The sequence below is a fragment of the Rhipicephalus microplus genome, chromosome 5, assembly GCF_043290135.1.
Source record: "Rhipicephalus microplus isolate Deutch F79 chromosome 5, USDA_Rmic, whole genome shotgun sequence".
In the NCBI taxonomy this organism is placed as follows: Eukaryota; Metazoa; Arthropoda; class Arachnida; order Ixodida; family Ixodidae; genus Rhipicephalus; species Rhipicephalus microplus.
This window is the reverse complement of record NC_134704.1, coordinates 30,736,829-30,762,810: the sequence shown is the minus strand read 5'-3', so window position 1 is coordinate 30,762,810 and position 25,982 is coordinate 30,736,829. Positions and strand designations below refer to the sequence as shown.

The following is a 25,982-nucleotide window of genomic DNA, read 5'->3' as shown; positions in this document are numbered from 1 at the left end:
TCTAGGGATATCCTTCCCTAGAAGGATATCGTTCACAGCCGCCATCATGTTGTGGGTACGGCTTCACCCCTGAGCAATGTTTATTTATTTATATATTCAAGTGCATCACAGGTTACCATTTGGAACATTATGTGAGGGGGTGGGGGGTCTTACATCATAATTCAAACAGCACAGATCATGAGTTAGTGAATGCAGGAACAGATAAGTTGTACAAAGTGAATACTAAACACAAATCTTTCAGTACGCTGAATATAGTACTAGTAATAAGCTTGAAGGCGACAGAACGAAATGCGCAATGAAAACACTTCACTCGACCATACGAATTAAGCAAGAGCGAGCATTCTTTGTAAAAGCCGTGTGTCGAGGCTATGCGAGAAAAAAAAAGAACACTAACGTTAGGAAAAGCTATGAAAACATAATATTCAGTGCTTTTTTGAACGTTCAAGCGTCGCGTATACCAACAGTTTTATCTGGAAGATTGTTCCAATATTCTATGGCACGAGGGAACGCCGTTGAATTCAAAGCCTTTCTTCGACCACCGGGATTCGATCCCGTGACCTGCGGGTCAGCAGCCGAGTACCTTAGCCACTAGACCACCGCGGCGGGGCAACGATGAACCGAGCTGCATGATTTCGTATAGATTCGAGTGTATGAATCAGGTATGCTTGGTTAGGAGACCGTACGGACGTTGCTAATTTCAGCTTTGGTCAGACAAATGATAATTAGGCTAGTTTTCGAGTCGTTGACGGAGCACACCGAAGATTTCAGTTTAGGTAACCAAGTGTACGAGAGGCCCTTGTGGTTATTTTTTCGACGTAATATTCACTCCAGGCATAGTTCCCTAATTAAACCGAACTGAATGATGACTTGTGGACAGACTTGTAAAAAAGTCATTACTACATTGGCGTGGTTGAGTTTAAGTGAAGATTCGCCAGACGAAAATTGACTCAAGAGTGCGCTCAAATTCCGCGCGCAAATGTGTAGGTGCCAAGATGACGGGGAACCCCACCTTACGCACAAATATATCAAGCAAATATATTATTAAGGTGAAATTTGACAAAAAAAAACATTTGTGTTAATTATGGGTCTTGTAAAGTTTTTTTCAAAAAACCGACCTTGAATGTTGTTATTGTTGAGTACGAAACCACCTTGCGCTTTGAGCGGCTGAAACACTTCCAAACATATGACGAGGTAAACAGTGGCGCAATTATGTAAAAGTTCCAAATCCGGACAAAGGCGGTCTCTTCCATTGAGTCGCACGCGATTGGCCCATACAAGCTGTGACGAATGCTGTGACGTTATGAGTGACGTGGACTGGGGTGTCACGTGACTCTTTTTTTCGGTTTTCGGAGAAAGGCGATGGAACGGTCGGAGAGACTGTCCGAAAGCAACCGGATGGATTGAAATGGCTGCAAGGTGGCCTGGATTGGATTGAAATGGAAAAAAATGCGCGACTTTTTGGCACCGGGGCACTTAGACAACATGGCGTTTCCCACATGACACGGTACTTCGCCTTCCCTGTGCGGTATCTTTAACCGAGCAGAGGCGACGACGCGAGGTAAAAGATGCATTTGAAGAGTTCAGCGAAGAAGAGTTCCGGCAATCTTTTCGTCTGTCCAAACGAACAGTGCGTAGCTTGTGCGACGAACTTGACCCTATCATCGGATGCCAACGAGCCAGTGGCCTTTCCACAGAGAGAAAGGTGTTGTGCGCGCTGCGATTTTTCGCCACCGGTAGCTTCCAGAAGAGCATTGGTCGCGAGGAACACATCGGCATGTCTCAGCCGGCGGTGAGCAACACCATCCACGAGGTGACGGAGGCGATCATTACCGTGGCTGCTAGAAAAAGGGTGGCGGACTTCCTACTGACAACAGCTGCTAAGGATGAGGCAAAGGTGGAGTTTGTGCTACGCGGTTGCATCCCAGGGGTGCTGGCGTGTGCCGATGGCACGTTGGTCACCATTCGCAAGCCAGAGGGATTCAGACTGGCCGACACGGCGAGCTTCATGTCCAGAAGGGGCTATTATGTCCTGAACGTCATGATCGTAAGTACTGTTAGGATCGCTTATTACTCGCCCTTCGGAGCAATTGTTCAGTTGTGACGCCAAAGCTGGAAAAAGTAATAATGCAACGAATGAAAAAGAACCTGCAGGGAATTGGGTGCGAGCTAGATGGTGGCTCGCAAGGCCTCGGTAATAATAAGTGGCAAGTGTTTTGTGCGTGAGCCAGTTGCCGTTTTTGCACTGGCATGCATACGCAATTGAATTGTGCATTTTAGAGGTAATCGGTAATATGGGCAGCAGACGTAGCAGAAGTATATACACGACAGGGAAGTATTTCCAACACGAAAGTGCTTACAATCACAATTGGACGAGCTGGCTTTGGTATTTACGAGTGTTCTTTCCCAAGAGCAACGCGTAGCTTTTCACTTATCGATCATTCAGTGGAAGTCGTAGCCACGTGTACAGCAGAGGTGGGGTCGTTGCCCCCACACTCCCCCCTCCTCAGTGTGCTACACCCTGTGTTTCCTTCTAAGTGAAGCTCCTTGTACCAATGACTGTACTAGTACGCATTGTTTCCTGCATATGCGTAGAAAAAAGGGATTTATTCTGAGTATAAATGCAGTACTATTTTATATCGCTCCTCATCGCAGGTGTGCAAAGCGTGGCTGCGCATAATTGTCATAGACCCATGATTCCCAGATTCGTGCCACGACTCCTGGGTGTGGGAACACAACCCACTGCGTGCACGCCTAGCTGCACATCTACAGCCTTGCGAATATCTGCTTGGTAAGTATTAATGTGTACTATCTGGGCAGAGCACTCAGCTTTTATGCTTACATTGCAGGAGACGCAGGCTATCCCCTCAAGCCATGGCTCCTAATTCCAGTCCTTGGCAGTCAACCGTGCAACACTTCCGAAGGCCGATACAACAAGGAGCACGCATCCATGCACAATGTTGTGTAAAGGTGTATCGCCGTGTTGAAAAGCAAGTTCCGCTGCTTGCAGCACTTTCGAACGATGCTCTACAACCCCGATCGGGCAGCGCAAATCATCTATGCTTGCTTTGCTCTCCACAACATTGCGTTGCATGCAGGCGACTGGACCTTGGACGAGTATGTCGTGGACATGCCACCAGCTGAGGATGACGATGGAGAGCCAAGGGGGAGCCATATGCTCACACCACGCAACGTGCTGCTCAGAGACGGCAGCAGCGCTGTCTTGGACCTTTTTTGAAGTACACAGGAACGGTGAGTTTTCATGTTTTCATATCCCACACATAATTTATTTACACTGATTCTAGTGCATCTAGACATGAAAGGGCTGTGTTTGCCACATTTGAATACACAAAGTACTTACTTGTGCTTCAATATGAAGCAAGGTGGCAATGTCAAAATGCTGCATTTTCTTTAAATGGCACATGAAATATGCAACAGAAACACCCTTTTCCATATTAGCGATCACAGTCACAACAGACTAGATTGGAGCAAGCATATATGAGCGGCACTCTGTGCTGAATGTTGCTATCACAAAATTGTGCGAACAATGCAGCAACGTCTCAAAATTCTTTTCACCAGAACGCATAAAAATCGAGATTCTATTAGTAACATGTTGTATGAACACATGATACATAAGTCCATATCTTGTCATAGTGACTGACTACAAGCATTCAATTTTGCACGCCAGGCTTGACGAGCAATTGTGCTTGTCAAGTTGTGCTGTTTTTTTGCTCATTGTCCTAAACATTGTGTGAATGTTAAAATAACATTTAATTTGAATTCACGACTGCAGTCATGCTGCAATGCTAAAACACATGCAAATCAAGATGGCAAACAACAGGCGAGTTGTTTTGATAACATACAGCATGAATAATTCGCTCAGTTATCTCGCGGCTCCCAAACCATACCACGTTCGAAATTTATTCCCGCAAAGAGTCGTTTACAATGAAAACTAGATGAAATCAATCGCTGGCATGTTGCTGTGATGACCATTTTTCTTTGTGAAACTGTGCGAGATGACCACTTACTAGCTTAGCGCTCCCAAACAAGATTCGGAATGTAGTTGTAGCATCTTAGCCTCATTGTGCTGAAATGAAAATATCACAGTGAACTGCAAAACAGTGTGATGCAAAAAGATATCACATTACTACACTATGTGGTAATGCTGAATAAAAATCACAGTGAGCTAGAAAACACAGTGGGACAATACAAATATCAAAGAAACATTAACAGAAAATGCCAACTATACACTCGTGGTCTCCGTGTGAATGACTAGACACCTTTGAAATGTGGGTAAAAAACACTGCCACTAGAACAGCTCGAACATACATTAAGAAATGCATATATCGAACATAAAAAATGCTGCACTCCTTATACAAAGTAAATGCTAACCTAAATCTAGTAATATGTACTAAATGCAAACAAAAAACGAATAAAATAGAACATGAACAGCAACACGTAAACATATAAAAAACACTAAACCAATTATGAATGATAAAATGTTGAAAACATGGCGAAAAACAAACTAAACTATGTGTATGTCTCCCGAAGCGTATAAAATTGAACATGAACAGCAGCACCTAAACACATTGAAACCGACAAATCTATAATGAATGATGACAAGAAAAAACATTGAACACATGACGAAAAATTAAACTAAACTACGTATCCCTTTCTCGCAGAAAGCCCTCAGCCATGGCCAGTGCCCTCCTGCACCGCTGCCGCCTTCTCCTGTGCCGCTGCCACACGCCGTGCTGCAGAAGCGATGCGGGTGGTTGATTTTTCATCTCCCACAGCACCTGCGATGAATCGTCATGGTGTAAATGTTTAAGTGAGCTGCCGGTAAACCCTTAACCATCTCGTGGCTGGAAGCTGCTCCTGCTGCCAAGAATTGCAACGGACACAACAACTTCCCCTCAGTTGAAGTTCAACTGGCCTGATGGCATCCTTTGAAAGTGGGAAGCTTTGTGTACAAGCTATGCCCTCCTCGTGCGGACCTACAAACATTTGTTAAAACTGCTCTTTATTAATGTCCTCAAATGCATCGCTCACCATGAAAGAGCCCCAGGGCTAACCAACCTTTTGCCCGGCAGTTTATCATTGCAGATACCCGATACCATGCCCTCAATACAATGCATGGTTCTTGTTTACAACCCAAGTTGGTTTCAGTCATCATAATAGAACATGGAGAATGCTTATGCCCCTTATGTAAAATGTAAACAAAGGGTCTACTCACCTTGAGCACCTTGTCGCCCTGCTCAAGGTTCCAGTCCTGCACTCAATAAAGCACCAAGTTCTCAGATGCTTGCGTGTTACTGTGTCACTGCCATCTACAGCCGCTTCAGTGGCCTCCACATCCATTTCCACTGCAGCAGTGGGAAGATTCGCCTGCTGGAAAGTGTAGTAAGCATGATCTTTCAGAAAGTGGGTATTCGTTACTCTGGCTATTTTGCAACCTTAAGTACTAAACATCTGCGAAAATGTTCTGCAGCTATTCAGTGGTCATTGATGTCATGTATTACCATTTTAGTGCATGCACTTGCGTGCAGTCATTGCGTGTTTTGTGATAAATTAATACCCCTTGTACTGCAAGGGCTGCAAACTGATATTTTAGTTAAACCTACCCACTTTTGATTACTTTCTCGTGTGCTTTATTCCCGCTTAACAAGGTTCTGCTAAAGGCACCCTTTCAGATATCAAACTCTGTCATGGTACCGCTCAGGAACCCGTGATACTGCGGCGGCAGAGTGCTTACCTGTTGATAGGTGAGACCAAAAACGCCACTGAAGTGTGTCATTCCAGTCAACTGTAGAACTCGGCCGCGGAAGCCAGGCAGCCAACCCCCTACAGTGCCCCTGGAAATATACACTAATGTCACAGAACAAATTGCCCGTGCCATTCGACGGTCACTCACGTTCGTGCGTCTCTGATGGCGGCGGTGTCACGGCGGGCCTCGTGCACCGGCCTGCGCCACCAAGCCTGCCATTCCTGCGCAGGCACTTCATGGTTCAGCGCGTCGCTGAGCTCTTGCCACCGGTCGGTGATAGTGACGCCGTGCCGCAGCTCGATGGCATTCGCCACGAGCTGGGGATGTTCGTCCATAAAGGCGAGCACCAGCGCGCGCTGAGCCTCGGATAACGCCGATGAGCCGCTGCTGCTGTTGACTACTGGTACAGTTGACCTCCGCCACGATTGCGCTCGACTGAGCCAACAACTTCGAAAGTTGCGCCGTTTAGGTTTGTATAGTGAAGGAGATATGAAAACAGTAACTGCTTGAAACGAGGTTGTACTTAGCGCCACCACGTACCGTCCCACTAAATTTAGCGTTATTTCATAACAATAACAAAAAAAAATACGTTTATATTGTGCCGTATTTCTTAATAAACGTTTGAAAACTTGTTCCAACACAATTTGATAATGATTATTAGTAGTTAAACATTTTTCAACACGTTACAAACACTTTTCACTTTGCTATACGGCCCCCAAGTCAACGTCAAAATGATGACGCAAGCCTCCATTTCCCTCATTGGCTGTTCACTTCCTCTCGTCCTCGCGACCGCTGCGGACCGCCCATTTTTTGACGTCACCGACAGACCGCCTCGTCCGGATTTGGAATTTTTACATAATTGCGCCACAGATACACGTTGGTTGCAGAGATGTGACTGCTTGAATGCAGTTGCTACGAGATATGTCACTCGGATAATGCAGATGGAAACGGACGAATACGAGTTCCACTACGTTAAGAAGGCAAGTATACCAAGATTCGATTGTTCTAAGCGTCACTGCGATAAGCGTAATGTTCATATGTTATGAAACCTTCGGTTCCTCACCGTTGTTCGAACGAACGCTTTCTTTTCCGTCTTCGTTGCACTGCAAAGCGCTTCCAAGTGCTGAATACTACGGCTCCTTCACGCTTCGTTCTCGAGTCACACGGGTGATGAAATTTGTGGACATCCCTCGATTTCAACAGCTGTCAAAGGACGTTGTCATGTAGCCATAACAGAATGGCGGATCTCCCTACAATGCGTGTCGTGACATGCTCACTCTGCCATTTTGAATAGCCACTCATTATTTTCTGCTCAGGAAGCCGTGCGCGCGACTCATTTCAGGCTTTCGTGTGTACCGTGTACAGTGTGATCTGTGTGCATGTCTCCTCGTGGATTGCGAATTTTCACGCGCGTCTCAAGGTGCACTTTTTTTTTTCTTTCTCGAGCGTCTCGCGTTACGCCAGTTTATTGCCCACATACATCCACTTAAGTGGCCTCGCTTTTTTTGCAGCCACAGTGGTTGCATGTGGATGCATTTGGTCGGTGTCAATCGTATTCATTCTTGTTATGCAATCCATTCAAAAGGCCTCGTTTTTCTCGATCGAATCCGACTCCCTGTTTCCCTAGCGCCTAGGTACTTTTTCTTTTTGTGCCCCTGCACTTGGTTGCGGTTGCGCCTCGGAACACCTAGTTGCGCCGTGCTCTGAGTGCGTGTGGAGGTCGAAGTGGAAGCGACCGCGTGTTCTCATCTGAAACAAAGTTATTGCCATCACCTTCTGTAGAGTCAAAGGTAGTTACTGTCGCAGTTACCGTTACACATTAGACAACAGACGTGACGTTGGCAACGTTGGTTTGCTCTTGCCAAAAAATTAAGACCGTCGCAGCTGTCGCCTTGACCAGCTGTTCCGAGCAGCACTAGTAAAGGTCCGTGTATCGCGCAGCTGTCTCTAGCTGAGCTTATCGTATCTGAACGTCGAGTCGCAAGAAGCAACGAGGTGCTACGAATCTAGCGACCAGACGAACCTGACGTTGTAGTTATTATCCCTAGTGGCAACCGCCTCTCGCCCCTCCCTTCTCTACCACAACTGACGGTCAGCGGCACGTAAGTTTGTGCGCGGCGCACACCGCTGTTCATCGGCTTAGTAATCGGCACAACTGTGTACTACTACCGCTATCTTTAGCGCGCACAGGTGGCTCACGGGGCAAGGTCCTCGGACGAAGGAGGTCCGACCCTGAACAGCTGAAACACGTACGTATAGTGTATCGAAGTACACCCAGCGGCGCGTCGTCCCTGCTTCTCAATCCCCGATACGTTTGTGCTTGTTTTTTTTTTTTTTTTTTTGGTGACGGGGGTTTCGTTCTGCGACGCATGTCGCCGAAACCACCGCGCGAGGTCTTGGGTTCGCTTACGACGGCAATCCCCCTGATATACTGTGCTAGATTGCTGGCGTTTGTAGAGAGTGAGCGAGTCGGTTTTTCTCTACAGCAGGTGACTTTATCATCCTAACGCGCTGTCGCACGACTGCGTCATTTTGCGCGTGGCGCTGCGTAGGCTCAGTCGCGGTGGGCAAGTCAGTGGGAACATCGGCTGGTTCCGTGCAACGTCCCACTTCGTCTGATCCTAGCTACTTCGTCGTGACGTTGCCATTGGCGATTGATCAAGTTTCCTACCGAACGGTGTTCTAATGATTAGAACACGTCCCAGAGTTGAACATCCTGCTGCGTACTTGCCTATTAGTCGGTCGTAATTTTTTTTCACTGAACACTTGACGTCTATTCCATGTGAGAAACCTCATTAATTGTTATAGTTCCCAAGTTTCTTGTCCCAAATTTCTGTGTGATTCGCGTAAATTTCTTTTTTTTTTTTCATATAGTGCATATTTTGTGAGCTGCATAAAGTCATCATGACCTTAAAAACTCAAGTTTGCGTATCGGATTCTTTGCGGTCAGTTAAAGTGTGCTCTTTTGCAGTTAAAACAACTTCAAAGTACTTTCTGGAAATACATGAGAAGCTACTGGTTTAAGACCCTTTAGCCTGTAAAGTTGAATTTTTTTCTTGCGAGTGCTGTGCTAAGACTTATAAAAAAAATTGATGAAGTTATACGGCTTATAGAAAGCAGAGACTATCGTGAAATGAACCATATGACTCACTTTCTGACAGAGATATTTGTGTTGAACCAATTAATTTTTTTATGTGTATAATGCCTGCACATGATGCCATCGCCATACAACAGCACCTGTGAGAACTCCCCAATCACCCGTTCAGTGATATGCTTAATTGATTAACAGGACTGCTCTAGCTCCATTCTCGTCTTGTGTGATATGAATTTTTTTATACAAAATATTTGATACATAACGATTCTTGCCATCATCAATGTGCAACAGATGTTTGTTTATTATGAACACCTCATAATTTAATGAAGCTATTTTCATTTAAAATTAATATGCTTTCATTTAAAAAAGTAATATATTATTCGTCTTTCATACATGATGCATATAGTATATTCTTCCAATACATGAAACTTGCTGCAAATGTTTTTTGCTTTGTAGTATTCACCAGTAGGGTCCCTCCAGTGTGATTTGTTTCTGAGTACAACCAAAAGTTACAGGATCAAATCTTTCCCGAATTTTGATGGGGGCGAAATGCTAGAGGTTTGTGTACTTGGATTTAGGCGTGTAATAAAGAACCCTAAGCTAGTCTAAATTTCAAGAGCTCTCCAACACAGCATTCTTCATATTCATATTATGGTTTTAAGATGTAAAACCTTTACCATTTTTGTTTGTTCAAGACATTAGCAGCATGAAAAAAAAATTAACTATTGAGGGCCGAGCAAGGGGCACAGAGATGAGTTTGTGTGTTGAAGGGTCCTTGCAGTACTTTTCCAGCAGGGTCTGAAAATGCTGCTGCTAGGTAGCCAAGGCTCCGAAGAACAGCAGGAGAAGCATGACAGCACCGCATGTGCTTTTGGAATTTACGATTAATTCGCTTAGTCAGCTGAAAATCGTTTTCTCCTCATTTTACAAATGAAACCATATAGTACCCTTATAACCATGGAATATACCCAGATTCACGACCATTGGCTGAGTGAGCAAGATGAGCATCATAGTCACTACAGAGGTCGTCGCGTGCCCATGCAGGTGCGCACGGTCACATTGAAAGTAAGCCACATTTTCGAGAAAAAAGTGCCAGAGGTCATGGTGCACATGTGACTTCTTTCCCCTGTGCCATCCTTCTCTGGTTATCTTCCAGTGCTTTCGTCATTACAAAAAAAGTCAGAAAGCAATTACAGTGTGTGACATAACTCTGCTTGTACGTGACGCATCCTACAATGTTTAGTGGCGGTTGAGTTCGAGGCTATGAACTCCTTTAAATAAGCCATTCAATTGTTACTTGGAAGAGTGTTTCAGGGCTCTTTTAATGTCTTGTGCAATGCAGTACAGACATTCTCACTGTTGTTCCAGCACACTTTACAGTTAGCACCAAGTATAGCTTTGTTGACATCAGCTGAGAAAGTGACACAGTTTTTGAGCGCTCACTGATTTCGAAAGCACAGGCCTTGATTCACATGCTACAGCAGGTGTATCTTATGTTACCTTCATTTTTCAAATAAAGAGGTTTAGCATATCTTTGGGTAACAGTGCAAAGGACAAGGCTTTGTTGCATTCGTTGCCGCAATAATGCTTCGGTTGTCCTGGTCTTTTGCGCTATTACCCTATGACATGTTAAACCAACTGGCCGACAAGTTCACCCTTCAAAACAAGTTGAGAGTTCACTGTGTGTGACTCGCCTCACCTCAGTTCATTTCTTTAAAGCACATTGGTATTGTCGTCATTGATTGTCTGTCGGTCGCACGCAGGAGAGTGCAGAGGAGGAGGGCCGCGGCGGAAGGCGGGGTCGGCGCAGTTCGGGCAGCTCCGTTGGCACTTCAGCGTCAGGCGGAGGAGGGCGCAGCAGCAGCGGCGGCGGAAGTGGAAGCAAGCGGTGTGATATGCGAGCCAAGCTGGAGCGCAGCCGACAGAGCGCACGAGAGTGCCGGGCACGCAAGAAGCTGCGCTACCAGTACCTCGAGGAATTGGTGGCCGATCGAGAGAAGGCCGTGCTGGTGCTGCGCCACGAGCTTGACATGGTGAGCGGAGGCCACTGCTGCAAACATACCACAACAAGCGATTTCCCTTTGGAATGGTCAGATATGGTAGAACCTCGTTTTAATGAACGCTGATACGACAAATTTTCGGTCGAAGCGAACAAAAAGCAAATTTTACTGTAGAGATGTTATGCCTTCTGTTTGTTGAACTCGCTATGTAGGCAAGCAACCATCATCATGTCAGCATGTGCTCTCTTCTCTTCTTCATTTTTTTATGTCCTCCCTCATCTTCTGCTTTGCTCGCTAAACATGTGCGCTCGGTGCACGCACTCCCACTGTGCCTATTTATCCAGAGTGGGGTGCAGTAACTTGGATAGGCGAGAGAACGAAAGGAAAGAGAGCGAGAGGCATGAGAAAAAGGCAGAGAAAGAAAGCAAAGAGAAAAAAAAATTTAGGAAGAAAAATTGGCAATTAGAAAAACAGGGTAAGAGAACAAATATGTAGAATAAAAAAAGAAATAAATAAAAAAAGATATAAAAAACAAAAAATAAAGAGAAATGAGAAAAGCTGCCCAGATATGCGGTAGGCTCCAGACTTGTGCCACTAGTGCAATATGTACCCCTTTCTTTTCTTCCTTTGTCACGTTTGATTTCTGTAGCACTTGTCAATCTGAATGTGGTATAGCCACCGTGATACTGTCTGTAGCAAAAAAAAAAAAAAAAAGGTTCGACTCGCATAATGCTCGGAACCGGAAAGGTAGCATCATAGGCATATTAAATCTTGAAAGATTGTTCACAACCACGTCTACAATTGTTTGAAAAAAAAAAAAAATTACGGAAGTTTCTGTCATTCAAAGAGAAAGACGCATTTCATTGGTTGCACCACGATTTTAATTGAAGTTTGAAATCCCACGAAGAGACAGGTAGGCATTAATTCATTTACAGTGGGCTAAGCTGTGGGAATCGAGGCTAGCCCGCCGCGTTTGCGTGGGCTTTGCCGCCTGTTTCTTCGTTCTCATGTCCCGACATGACTCCCCTCCTCTATGGTCTGCCGTGCTGGGAGAGCGAGGAGTGACGCTTAACCCCTCTCACCCGGTAGCGGATGTTGACTGTGGCGTCGCGCGCAGTCTCTTGAGAGGCTTCGCTCGCGCGCGCCTGTCGGGAGCGAAAGGGACCTTTCTGGGGACGACATGGTGGTAAGCACGCTTCTCTTTTCCGACTGTCGTATCCCTTTGTTTGGGCCTCGTTCGGACTTCGCGAACAGCGCCTTGTGCCCGCGGCGAACGCTTACCTTATGTCGCCCCCCTCCCTGCCGAACGCTAGGTTGAAGAGTGGTTCGGTGTCCTAGTGCGTTGTCAAACTGCGCCGACCCGTACCTCTCCGAAGCCAACGAGAGTGCCTTTGCCCTCGCTCGAGCAATTGGGCCTTTGTCCCGGTGTCTCCGTGAATCACTTTTACCACGGAGACGTGCTCGTGGCACCGTGTGTAGTACTTCTCGCTCGTGGTGTGGATAAGCCCATTTGCTTTCCCGCCGCCCCTTTGCAACAGGCTCTGTACTGCGTTTTTGGTGTTGCCGCAAGCAATAAAGTGTTGTGACCTTGAGCAGTATCGTGTTTTCACCACGGCGATGGTTTAACGCATGTTCTGCGGCTCGCTAAGACCGGACCCACGCTAGTGTCTGTAATCCTTGGGTATACGTGTACACTACATAGCCTAGAACGACCTGTTTTTGTACGTAACACTTATGCATATGCACAAGCCAGATATGCAATTTGTCAGAGCTGATTATTATCACTATGGCTAGAAGAGTACTTCATATAATGAACTGCAGTAAAAGCTCGGTGATGCATAGGGCCACCAATAATATTCCTATCATCTGAAATTTGCAACACCAGAAAACATGGGAAATTAGTGTGCGAGAAAAAAAGTTAGCATATGTTCTAATTTATTGTTTTTCAGGGTGTCAGCAGCGTCATAAACAACTCAGAATGATTGCCAGTAATGTTTCTTGACGTTCTTGATCATGCTTGTACTCATGAGTATGCAGTGCATGCTCGTGTAATTAATGATCCAGATGTGTTGTGCCCATTTACTGCTAGTAGCCAAAGCCATCTGTGGAACGCCAAAGCCATTTGTAGTTGGAACGCAAAGGTGTATCAAGGCCTGCAAGATTCGTACACACAATCGCAGAGGCAACATTGCCCTGCTGATCATCGCGCCTAGTGCACGCTTGCGGCCTGTGTGTGATTGCCGCGTTTTTCCGCGAGAGCTCGGGTAGCGCCTTCTCGTATGTGTGCACACTAGTGTATGTTTCTATCGGATATCGCAGGCTGAAAATATGTTTGCAACAACCGTTCTCCAATACATTGCAGGCTAATGGGCCTTAAGACAGTAAGTTGGGCCAGTTGTTTGGGATTTATCGTGAAATTGTTTACAGCACAACACCAAAAACACAAGACAGGTAAGGAGCAAAAGAGAAAGAAAAGACTGTGTCGTCTTTCTCTCTTGCTCCTTCTCTGTCCTGTGTTTCTGGTGTTGTGCTGTAAACAAATTCATAATGGGCCTTAACCAGGACCATAAAAAAAAAAAATCGCATCACCCAAAAATCTATGTCGACTGTGATCATATCACCAAGGTTTTACTGTAATTTATGGTCCCAGTGCTTTTTGCACAAGGTTTGATTGTACAAAAGGATATTGTTGGGAAGTGTTCTGTCAGTGGTGGTCTTTCGAACTGAATTTAATATGAGTTGAATACTGCCATCAGTGAATGCTGATTAGTTCATCAGTATTCTTTTTTTAGGTATTCATTGGTATTCGCACAAACTACCTACAATGTGTATTAGTTCCTACACTATTTCAATCCACTCTGCCTTTTTTGTATTTGTGCATTTGTGTCATGACATGGCCCTGATATTGTCCCCCCTTATGTAATGCCTTGTATAGGCATTTGGTTAATGAATTATGATAATACTGATGAATAAAAGGGCTCTACAACGCTTTTCTGAGAATCCATGGAAAGGATTCATTGAAGGAGCTTATTGCCTCTCGAATAGACTGCCACAAAATTTTTGGAATTCATCCAGTACAAGTGGAGTCAAAGATTTGTTGCACACTTAAATTGCTTTCTGTCTTCTCTCGTCCTGACGAAAGCGCTGGAAGCTTAGCAGGAAAGGGTGGCACGGAAGAAAGAAGGTATATGACACACACATCATGACCTTGAGCACCTTTCAGACCTTGAGCTTACTTTCATTGTGATCGCGAGTGCATGCATGAGCGTGTGGCGGCCTCCCGCAGCGACCACAGTAACTACGTGACTCAGGACTTTCACCTCAGTCACTGGCTATGAATTTGGTTATATAGCATGGTCATTTGAGTATACCGCGTCGTTTTTCGAATGAAGAGGTAACAACTGTTACCTATAGCGAATTTGAGAATAATTGTAAATTACAAGCTACTTGCTGCACTATAGTGTTCGGCCCACATAAAATTGCCACTGGCTACCGTATGGGGGTTTTTTCTCACCTTGCTAAAAAAGTGTTGATGTGTTCCTTCACAGTGTCCTAATTCTAGGGTTGAAACTTCTTTGGCAGATGGTCATTCCCTCCTCCATATTTATGTATGTAGCCACCTCTAGTTTATGACTTGTTCAATAGATGGTGGTGTGTGTATATGTCTTTAGGAATAGTATAATTAGATAGCATTAGTGGTTTTCACAGCATATTCACGGAGCGAATGATGATGAGTGGGGTGAAGCGTCTGTGCGTCGATCCGTGCGTCCTTCAGTTCGTGCTTCCATCTGTCTGTCCAGATGCCCAGACGGATGTACACTTTGATGGACGGCATTCACTCCGTGGATATGCTGTGATTTTCTTCTTGTGAGGAGCAGTGACTAAACAGCAATAAAATAGAACGCATTTTCGCTGCTCGTTTCAGTACCGACAGTATTTCAAGGAGATGGACGAGGGCAACATTCCCGAGGCTGTGCTCCAAATCCTAGAGAGAGAGCAAGAAGAGCATGAGCAGCAAATCGCTCAACAAGAGTGATGCTACGAATCCTTGTCGTGTCAAGCTGGTGTGACAGTGTTGGTTGATTTAAGCGAATTTCAGCAGCACAGGGTGTGTGTGTCGAGACAGTTGAGTTTCAGTCCTGTACTGTCCCTTGGTACGTGTTACTGGCATTGAATCTATTCACCTGGAGTCTCATATTGATCAGTGTAAAGAATGCATACAAACTAAGCGAAGAAATCGGGCATTGCGCGCTATACCTCTAGGCCGTCCATATGGCAGTAGTGTTTTGTATTGAGCTGTTCTTTCCTTCTAGTCCATTCCATCAGTATACCGACCCATCAAAAACTTCCATGTGGCACGTATTTTTGCTTTTTGGCCTTCTTTGTCGAACGTTTCCGTCTTTTATTAGTCAGAGATTTGCGGGAGAGCTATTCCGGTGAAATCTGTGATAGCAGCGAGGCACTGATTTGCCCAGTTCTGACAACACGATGTCGTTTTATCAGAAATATTTTCCAGTGTGTGGCGACGTGACATGAAGGCCTCGTGGTGTCATATCATGAAGATGACCGGTGAAGTTCTTTTAATAGCATGCAGAGTATTCATCAAAAGAAACAGAGTTGCCTAACACTTCAGTTTCACAGAATTCTGTCAGCATTGCATTGTACCTCTGAAGTTTGTGGTTTCACAAACATCTAAAGTGTCAATGACAGTTCAAGTATAGCTGTCCAGAATACTTGAAAAACACGGATGCAGCTGGAAGCCAGTCCTATACCAAGCTGCAGTCAAATGTGTAGTGGCTCTGTTTGTTTTGTTGAATTCTCCATGTAACAGAAATTTGGTTTTACGTTGCACGTGCAGTGCCATCTATTTTGGTGTAATTGTTGCAGATTTTGAAGCTTATTTATTTGTGTTGCTAAGGCGGAAAAAGAGAACTTGTGATTTATTTTTGTGCATAATTCCTTATTGCATATTTATACTCTGCATTGCTTTTTTTTTTCCTTTGTTTCACGCTTCAGTTCGACTCGGCGGCGCAGATATTTTGTCACAACAAAAACGAGCTTGCGCAGCAATATTTTTATTTTTGCGAAACATAGTTACTGATAGTTATGGAATCATATTTATTCTTGTTATATATTTTATACACATTTTAGTTGATTATAGAGTTCTGTTGCCTCCTTGGAACAATTTGGAACCAGGCAGGAACATGTCTTTTATGATAATTTAAAGCTATTGTCATGTTGCATTCACATGCATAGCAAATGTGATCCCATGGTGTATAAGTAGTATGTGACACTTGTTTTCATACGTCACGTCCTTGCAATAATCGCAGCCGTTCTGCGCTTATATAGTGTTGGTATTAAAACTTGTTGTTTTCAAGTATCGCTTTGTTATGTTTAGCTCAAGTTGTGATGTGGAAGAATCGCGATCGTTTTGCACTTACAGTTTTAGCATTTTAACTTGTGTGTTGTATTCAAGATCTTTAGTATCGCTTTGTTATGTTTTGTTGAAGCGCAAATTGCTTTCTTCGTTCATGCGCCACAGCTTTCTAAAGAGGAGCTGTTATTTGTTATTAGTGGTGTGTCTAGCAGGTTGATCGTGTGACGCTATTTGTATGACGAATAGTCTAGTTACATTACCGGAAGCATATAGTCAGTTGAGTAGTGCCACAAGACAGGCACTCTAGTTACATTGCCGGAATAATATAGTCAGTCGAGTAGCGCCACAAAACAGGCACTGCCTGTTCTTTTTATTTGTTTGTTTTTCTTGCTTTATTGGAAACTCGACTACGTCGCATTACCTGTTGCATAACCTGTTGTCAGCATTCTTGATTGTGGTATGCATAACTGTTTCCACAAAAGTCACCGTTTACTTCATGCTTACCAATGCAGCAGATTGCATTTTACTGCCCATAATTTTCTGTGCTGGACCATTGCTAAGAGACGTTATTGTGTGCTTTATTTTAAACCAAACACAAATTTGTGGTAGGAGTGCCATGTGAAATTTGGTTACACTCCCGGTGCAGTGTTGTTATGTGGCACCTGTTGCTGCTGTTGTGCGAGTGGAAAGATATATTACATTGAATTAAAATCTGAATGAAATAATGGTTGTCTTCATTTGTTTCATTTTCAGTTCCTTCGACTCCTTCACTATTTTGAATGAGCACATCTCATCCATGTTGAGCCAAACAGTCTGTGCCATCCAAAATCATTTTGGATAAATGTAGCTTGCCTGCCTGAGATTTTATCTCCCCATGAGCATTTCTAACGAGACGTAGCTGTTTGCTGGCTAGTTTGTATGTCCCATCATATATCGACACTGACATGAAATTTTTTTTTCCAACCGCTGTTTTGCATTTTTTTGTGAAAAACTTGACTTTAAGAAATCATGTTCAAGAGCCGGCACTCTGTAGTTGGTAAATTGTTGCAGAAAAGCTGGTGGTGACTTCAAGAATGCCAAAATTTCTACATGGTGAATTGTTGTGGAAAAGTTTTTTATCGCTTTCAGAATGCCTAAATTTCTACAGTGATGAAAGCAATACCAAAATACCAAACATTTTCATACATCGCTCTTCTTTACGTTTGTTCTTGTGTGGCGGCTGGCAGTCTCCTATAGACAATTAGCAATAAATATTATTAGGATGGTTTTTCGGCATGTGCTCTACCTTTTTAAACTGGAGATGCTGGCTAGTTGGTACACTCTAACCTCCATTTTTGATGGAGGCAAAAATGCTATAGGCCCGTGTGCTCATATTTGGATGCATGTTAAAAGAACCCCAGGTTGTCGAAATTTCCGGAGTCCTCCACTACGGGAATCCCAAAACCTGGGATTTCTTGATTGTGCGCCTAAATATGAGTACACGGGCCATTATGCAATGCGCAACCTTCTACGTGTAACCACCATCGCAGGGAGTCGAATCCGCGTCCTCGTACTTATAATCATATGGTGGTTTTGGGTTGTTGAACCCCACACAAATGTCAATCAATCAACACTCAGACCTTGATGTAACGAATCTAGATATTATGAAATACCAGTCATAACGAAGTAAATAAAGAAGTGTTAGTAATATACCTTTATGGCAAATTTTCAGATGTAACACACTTATTGTTATGCAAGATGCAACTTCGTTATAATGAAGTGAGTGTAAAAGGAAATATATAATCCTTGAATAGAAACTGGGATTATGTGAATATTCGTGGTTTGAATTCAAATTGAATAGTAATTTAGACTTTTGAATAGCTAGTATTCCAAGTTTTGAATACTTTGACAGGAAAAATATTCAAAGCACCAGAAGAGCCAATGGTGCAACTTTGGTCAGGTGGGGTGACTTAAACTAAAGCTGTTTTTACAGTAGGCCTTTATGTTAAAACTTGCACCGATATTCTGGTCTACAAGTGAGTGCATGTTTATTTTGAAGATCCTTATTTCCCCACGCAAAAAAAAAAAAAAAACACATTCGAGCTCTTCACGACTTCGCTTCTAAAATCAAGGCACAGACTTCTGGCCTGGTTTGGTTGTGTATGCCGCAAGTGCCATAAACCATCCTGAGATTGGGCTGGGAAACCTAAGACGATTGGCTTCACGTGTGAAAATGTGTTCACGCTGTGCCGCTGCCACTGCTGTACCTCGCCAATTGTTCAGAAATTCCCACCGTTCCAGCAAGCAGTTTGATGTGTTGCTGTGAACGAGCGCCCGAGAATTTTCAAACCCAGGGCATTCATGACGATGAAGCACATTATCTTTGTAGGACGAGCCAAACTACCGTACGCCCCTTTGTTATTCATTAGGAGGTTAAGAGTGCTGCTGCTGACCGCAATGGCAACTCTTATATCAACATTCCTGCGCGCCCATAAAGATGCATGAAAGTTCCTTTAAAATTTTCCATGGCGAAATGTTGAAATGAAAAATTCGCATGGTGAAATTTTATTTAATGTTTGTCTCCTTTTCTTTTCAATCAAATCTTTTGCATTCAATATTTTTGGCCGCCATTCAATTCGAGAAGAAATTTCACTATTCTACCACCCCTAATAAAAGCATCATGGGGCAAAAGTTTCTCGAACTTTCAGAACAGCTGATGGGTTGATTCCACAAGATTGCAGTTTCTTAAATGTAGGACTTGTTAGTGCTATTGTTTCCCAGCTTCACTAGGTTCATTCAACACAAGAAATCGTGTGCAATGGATGGTTCAAAAAGTTTGTTCTAGGTAGGAGCAAGCAGTACATAATTCAATAGTGTGCTTGTACACTGAGCTCCATATAAGAATTTCTCACTTAGAGCATGTGTACAAAAAAAAAAAAGAGGAGGAAGTTGGTGCAATTATGACTTCAAGCTTCTGTCCCTGCATGTGTACGCAGGCCAGCTTCTGATTTATGTAAATTTTGTACCTGACGGGAGTTTCCTTGAACCTAGTAACTGGCCACTTTTAAGTAAAAGGTTAGGTGGTTTGTATTTTTTATACATACAGAACTAATTAAAGAAGTGCCATGTTAACTGCCCATATCTGCAAATAATTATGCTTGTACGAATATTCGAGGATCTCAAATATTTAAACAAATATTACTGTATTTGAACTAATTTCTATTTTAATTTAAATTACTAGAAATTTCAAAGTGTTTGAAATGAACAAATAGATCTTATACCGCAGGTAATTTTTTGTAAAGATAGTTTCACTGCAATAAGGAAGTGCTAAATCGTGGAAACATGTATCCAGGGTAAATCAGCAATACCACAAAGCCCAACTTCAGGGTTAAATTAACACCTTACCTTCACACAGATTCATTATTTAAGTTTAAAAGCTTGTTATTCCAGCTTATATGCTCTAATTACAGTTGAATAAATTTAAAGTGCAACATACTTTACAGGTTGTCTATCGCATTCTAATGAAAGCCAAATCCTGCTACTAATCAAAGTTGTTTCAACTTTCTTTTAAACAAAAAGAACAGCTTTTGCACAGGCCACATTACAATAAAAACAAAATAAAATGTTGCACAACTAGTTTGGTGGTGACAAGTGTGCCCATTTTTATTTACAATATGCTATATATATACTATTCAAGTTTGATTTGAAATTATTTGACCAAGATTACTATTTGCTTCGAACCTAAAATTCACTATTCGCACAAGCCTACAAATGATGCCTAATAGCAAGTTTTTGTGGATCTATGAACTTTTGATGGACTCATAATAGTATGGAATTGTGGAGTAGCCTATACTAAGGTGCTATGTAAAATGTTGCAGCCATCAAAACTCCATGTCGTTCACTAAGGTCGCTAGAGCGATTGTGGAACAGAAACTACGCACAGGTTGTATAGAAATGCAATTTCTAATATTCTAAATTAAAGTTCAATATGCAATTGTTTGATTAATCATAGTTAGAAAGCTCAATTCACCAATTTTGTTCACCCAATTCTCGCACCATTTCATGCAAATTTGCTGCGCTTGCTTTGCTGCCATATTTATAAAAGCGCACGTTGGTGCAACGGTATGTGCTCAGGGTCAGGAAAATGGACTCGACGTATTGCAGAAACTCCTGTGTGCTACAGTCACTACATTGAGAGATTACTCTGTGCGCAAAAAAAAAAAAAATCAGCTGATCTTATGTACCGATCTGGCGTAACCGTATATGTTGTAACAAAAATACACTACATGAAATGACTGACTGCATGACCTTAAAATGCACTGTACCGTCGTTATCACACTCTTGTTTGGGAATCCTGACTATGTGTAGCCTTCCTGCAGAACATTCTTATCACCATAAATGTATGGTGACAAGCTGTACATTATGCTACCAAAGCAGGAGTTGCGGCTGCATAAACTGCAACCACAATTTTTACCGGAAGACACGTGCGATGAACGCTGCTGTCTCGCATGGTTGTAACACACTTCATGATCTGCAATATTAGTTTAACACTTCTTTTGTGCTTTTCCTTATTGAAATGAATACTTTGGTGTCTTGCCTTTGCAATTCCGGTGGGAAATGCGAGCGGCAAACACTGCCTTTTGCTCTAATTCGTGGAAGAGCTCTTTTTCCATATTCTGCAACATCGTATCTGCGTGTTTTTCCTTGCTGTTACATTATTTAGTTGCCATCCTTATTATGAACCTACCGGCCAAAGCATCCACTTTAGGCTAAGTTTTTTCTTGACTGTTTTGACAAGACAAATGAATCTTGTGATTAGTTATATACAGCTCTGCACTAAATGTTGTGAAGAAGAAAAGGTGCTTCTTGCAAGTTTTTGTTGAGGAAATAAATGTGATAATTACACTAGGATAACCATAATCATGTTTGATGTGACAAAGCTGAAAAAGTGCATGTAAATGGGTGGTTGTATTTAGTACTCTGCAGCAAGAGTGAGATCTACTTCACGCAACACAATAGAGTTTGCAACATGGCTAGATTAAAAAGCAATGTAATGTGGAGTTTCGATATGCTTTATTAAACATGTAAAGTCTCAAACTTGGAATCCATTCACACATATTGAGTGCTATTATTGTGACAGAAATGAAGAGGCAGGTTGTTGCTGAACTTTTCTTCAAAACCGCCCTGTGAAACGCAAACAATGGTTGCTACTTTAACAGTATTGCAACAGCATGTCACAAAAGTGAATCTCAAACATCACAGCACACTTGTGTAGTTGCAACAATGACTCATATACAAGGTTCTGTGTACTTATATAATGAAATAAAGTCTCGACGAGCTATTCACCGATCGCCCAATGCAGCAGCAACTTGGCAATGACTGGCAGCTTCCATACAGAGGACGAGAAGCAAACAGTTCATCTGATGAGAGATGTAGCGAAATGTGGAATCAAACTGGAGGTGCATTCAGTGAAGGCTTCCACTCGCTCTTGAAATCAACACCACAAGTGTTCATTCAACTCCCGCTTGTGGCTTTGGCAGGAATACTAGTGACTCAAACAGAAACACCTAAGACCACGTCAGTCAGTTGCTTGCACTAGTTGAGCTTGCCTCTCGTGGTGTTGCGACGATGAACTGAAATTTCCACACAAGGGTGAACCCTGCTGTTTGATTTGAAGCTCATTCTTAGCAATGGGAGGCAACGCTGTCCAGCTGTTACTGATGGACCAGCGCGTGTACGGGTCTACCAAGCAAGACGAAAAGCTAAATCTGCTGCACTCCTGGACTGAGGAGATCACCCACTGCAGAGTAGAAAAGCTAGTCACGCTCATTTTGGTTACCTCCTGTTCCACATGCAATTCCTTCTATCCATTGCTCCATGGGGAAAATTTGTTTCTCCAGCCGTCGATGTGGGAAAATTTTGCTATTCCAACTGGCTGAGCTCAATAAACTTGCCCTGTGGTGAGCTTCGCTCTCTTTCTCTGCCATCGACATGTGAATTTAACTGACAGTCCTTGAGCATAAGTGTGAGCCATTGGCATCTGCTAGCTACATGTGAAGACTTTCACTGTGACCCAGTGCACAGCATTGTATTTTACTCTGATGAGTATGGACTTGAAAATCTGAGGGAAAAAAAAACAGCCAGCAGAATGTCTCTGATCAAAGCAGTTTTTTCATCCCCAGTACTAAAGCTTCAGACTTATCGGTGCAGACGCTTCCGCAGTCCTTGAGCAGGCGGTTGAGAGGACCGGGGAGCCAGTACGAGGTGGCACAGACCGCTCTACCCAAGGGCAGCAATGTATGAAGTGGGAGCACAGCTAGTGCAGACCAAACTGACGAGAGCCCGGCAAGCCTACACAGTGAAGAGCGATGGTGTGTAGCGAAAAAGGCATTATAGTTCCGAGTGGTCATGTAATAGCCGACCGGCAGATATCTTATCCGTCGGCTTTATGAAGATGCCCTCGACGCTCTTCCACTGGCACGAGTTGTCCGGGTAGCTGAGCCCGCATATTTCCACTTGGCCTCCTATCGGCCGTCCGTACGTCTGGCCTGAAGAGCAGAGCCACCTGCATCACAGGATGGAAGAGATGCAACTGAAAGAATTCGAATGCATCCACCTACACTAAAGTGCATACCAGTATATTGTGAGACATTTCCCACTTTAGGTTCACTACTGTGCGTGTATGTGTGGTACTGCAGTGGAATTTATTCGCTGACTTGTGACATTATACAGGAAACAAAAAGAAAACATGTGGAACGTACATGACAGTACAAATCGTTGTTTGTAATCGTAGCTTGTTACTGGAAAGTACATTTGTCCATTGACAATACAAAAAGATCCATAGAAGTTTGCTGACTGAATCAAATTAACTTCTGTGGTTAACAGGTAAGTGAACAGAACACATTTCTAAAAGCATTGTAGAACATAAAATGCACTGTGAAGTTCAGGTGGCTATTATGCCCCTACTTTTTCCTAGTGCTTTTTACCCATGAGACAGCAGCGCAGGAGATCACTCCGAGTTGTGTGTAGGTCAGTTTTTTCACAGTGTGTAAATTCATGGGACAGTATGTATGCATTACGGTGCTAGTACTCACGTGTCAGTGTCGATGTGCTTGAAACGCACTGGAGACCCTCTCTCCCAGAAGTCTGAGCTGCACACTACAGTCCAGTTATCACCTGCACGAAAAAGACACCTATAAGGTTCAGATTTGAGTGCACATCATAGGTGCCATATAGAAGGAATGACGCTACTTAGTGTATTGGTATCTCCGATTTCGAAAGTAGAAACATTTAAATAAAAAAATATGCAGGAATCTTGCTCTATGCAACATACATCCCCTGAAAATGTGATGACTTTAGGACGTATCTTAGCTGAATTCCCTTCATATCCATTTTTAAGCTATCTTTCTTTGATCTCACTTAAGCACCATGATAATAAATTATCATGTAGATTAACTGATGCCCATCTCAAATAATCTTCTGGGTATGTCCAAAGAGGGAGTGTGTCTATAAAATAAAAGCCAATCAAAAAGTGGTTCAATTTACAAACACTTTTATATTCCTAGATACCACAAGCACATGCAAACACTTTTCATGTGCCATGTTACAGGTTGCTTTTCTTGAGATGTGACCACACAAGGCAGCCTGTTACCGCGACATAACTGACATTGCATTCCTGCCATGATGTTCAGTATCCAAGCTTTGCATGACATACCCGTGTCTCCTTCACCGCCATCCCCGAATGCGCTGATCTCCTGGTTATTGGACAGCGGTGAAACAAAGTGGTGGCTGTGCAGGTTCTTGTGAGTGACCAAGTGTTCCAGCCTCACAGGTGACCCGCATGGAATGGGATCCCTGCAATTGGTATGTTGCTTTAATCACAGAGGTCATTCGTCATGCACAAACGCGATGACATTGGCAATACCACAGGTTAGCTTCCACAGAGTGCTCTATAGCTCTAACAAACCTACCAGCTACAATGAATCAATCAATACTAGCAGTCGAATCCACGGCTACAGGATGATGTACTACGATTCACAATGGTCTGTTATAGTGACAAGTTGTAAAAAGATCGCTACCCAGACTGATACACGGCTAGGTGGAGAGCTGCCGGACAGCCAACATAAAGATTGTAGCAAGGCTATCAGGCCGGAGAGAAGTGGCAAGCAGTGGGCAATCTGGGATGCTTACCCACGCTGGCAGGCTTTTTCCCGCTTGCCCTTGACGACCCAATGGCTGTTATTGTCTTCTCGGTCTATGGTTCCCGTCACGGACTGCACAAACATGAAGCAAGAAGTGACGACTAGTCCACAACCAAACAGTATACACAGTGCTCAACTTGTGCGTACACCTTACCTGCTGACCACTGCCAGAGCCATATTTTATGTCGTGGGAGTGCAGGCGCACTTGGTACTGCTGGTTCTCGAGTTTAAGCACCGAGCCGCATGTCACATACTGCAAATCTGCAAAATGCGGGAGTTTGATCGATTTACTCGCACTATATACAACGTCTACAAAGCGTATTTTTTCAAGAGCGCGTCTTGAATCTAAGAAGCTGCCGTCGTACGAACATGACTACGGTAAAAATGCTTTTACGTATATAGTGGAACTGAATTACAGGTGTTAGGCAGCCAAACCACGATATGATTATAAGACATGCAGTTAAGAAAACCTCAGAAAATCTGGGATTCCTTGATTGTGCGCCTAAATATGAGTACACGGGCGTTCATGCAATGCGCTACCTTCTATGTGCGTCCGCCAAGACAGGGAGTCGAACCCGCGCCCTCGTACTTAGCAGCTAAGACACCACGAATGGTTTTACATAAATACAGGTCGGGATACACAAACAATTTACAAAACATCAACGTATCTTTTGAACAGTTATTATACATTGCTCGAAGAAAAGCTATGAGCATGCTTTCCATGCTTTCTACGCACTCCGCAAACGTGACACGTATAAAGGAGCGACAACGTCACTTAAAAAAAAAAAAAAAAACGCGCAGACACGGAAAGATTCTTGCGACGCGTTTAGAGCCTCTTACAACTGTACAAAAACTCGACCAACTGAAAGGTTGGCAAGAGCTTCACTGCGTTAAGCGAGACCGATCGAAATTCGAAACGTTAGCACCACCAGCGAACGTGCGTATGAACAGTGCGTGCAAATCCGTACAGCTGAAACAACACGTATGGGAATTCGTGAGCACACTCAGAAGTACTGTGGCACTCGAGTAGCAGCGTCACATTTTTTTCGCATTTGTTGCCCCACACACCTTGTACCACAGACCACGCGAACATCACATTCTGAACCAAAGCACCCGGTGACGAAACATCACGAGCGCGAAGGACGTGGCTTTATCCGTGAAGATATTTATGTTTCCACGCACGAACTGTACGTAGACTCACTCACCAGCGCACACTAACGTCCCTAAATGCACAAGTGCAATAAATAGCAGCAATATTTTGCTCCTAAACGTCGAATGCATCGTGTAAACAGCGGAACTAGCAGTAGCTAGTTCAACTTGGAGGCGGACTAGCAGTCCGCCTCCAAGTTGCCATCGCGTCAACTCGAAACACACGTCATCTCTTGCGAGAATCATAAGCCCTGAAATCTAGTTCAATTTAGTTTAGCAACATTTATTGTTTTATAACTTAGTAAAATTCATTTATGTGCTTTTGTTTTAATACGTGACTGAACTTTCGAATATATTAAACAATTCGTTTTGTCTATGTTTAGCCATTTTCGAACCCGTCGTCCGGCCACATTGAAAG

General features: G+C 43.5%; 3 protein-coding genes and 1 long non-coding RNA gene across 6 annotated transcripts; 2 read left to right on the top strand and 2 right to left on the bottom strand.

Moving 5' to 3' along the window:
• Positions 1–3,254: 3,254 nt before the first annotated feature.
• Positions 3,255–6,301, bottom strand: LOC142817712 (uncharacterized). Its single transcript, XM_075895129.1, has 3 exons — positions 5,912–6,301; positions 5,753–5,852; positions 3,255–5,388 (listed from the first exon to the last, which is right to left on the bottom strand). Exons 1-3 carry the CDS (start codon positions 6,097–6,099, stop codon positions 5,230–5,232), a joined length of 447 nt encoding a protein of 148 aa, XP_075751244.1. The 5' UTR covers positions 6,100–6,301; the 3' UTR covers positions 3,255–5,229.
• A 287-nt stretch (positions 6,302–6,588) lies between these two features.
• Positions 6,589–15,510, top strand: REPTOR-BP (REPTOR-binding partner). 3 transcript variants are annotated; one of them, XM_037425837.2, is made up of 3 exons: positions 6,589–6,744; positions 10,622–10,891; positions 14,784–15,510. In XM_037425837.2, the coding sequence occupies exons 1-3, from the start codon at positions 6,700–6,702 to the stop codon at positions 14,892–14,894; spliced, it is 426 nt and encodes a 141-aa protein (XP_037281734.1). In that variant the 5' UTR covers positions 6,589–6,699; the 3' UTR covers positions 14,895–15,510. The 3 variants fall into 3 exon arrangements, with proteins under 3 accessions (XP_037281734.1, XP_037281736.1, XP_037281735.1); XM_037425839.2 differs by lacking the exon at positions 6,589–6,744 and adding an exon at positions 7,500–7,554; XM_037425838.2 differs by lacking the exon at positions 6,589–6,744 and adding an exon at positions 7,875–8,013.
• An 889-nt stretch (positions 15,511–16,399) lies between these two features.
• On the top strand, positions 16,400–16,780 carry LOC142817711 (uncharacterized). The gene is made up of 2 exons (XR_012895317.1): positions 16,400–16,533; positions 16,590–16,780. It is a non-coding gene; the product is annotated as an uncharacterized LOC142817711 (long non-coding RNA).
• A 5,585-nt stretch (positions 16,781–22,365) lies between these two features.
• On the bottom strand, positions 22,366–25,772 carry LOC119174778 (stromal cell-derived factor 2). The gene is made up of 6 exons (XM_037425840.2): positions 25,621–25,772; positions 24,570–24,676; positions 24,405–24,487; positions 23,929–24,068; positions 23,309–23,390; positions 22,366–22,779 (listed from the first exon to the last, which is right to left on the bottom strand). Exons 1-6 carry the CDS (start codon positions 25,694–25,696, stop codon positions 22,605–22,607), a joined length of 663 nt encoding a protein of 220 aa, XP_037281737.2. The 5' UTR covers positions 25,697–25,772; the 3' UTR covers positions 22,366–22,604.
• Positions 25,773–25,982: the final 210 nt, after the last annotated feature.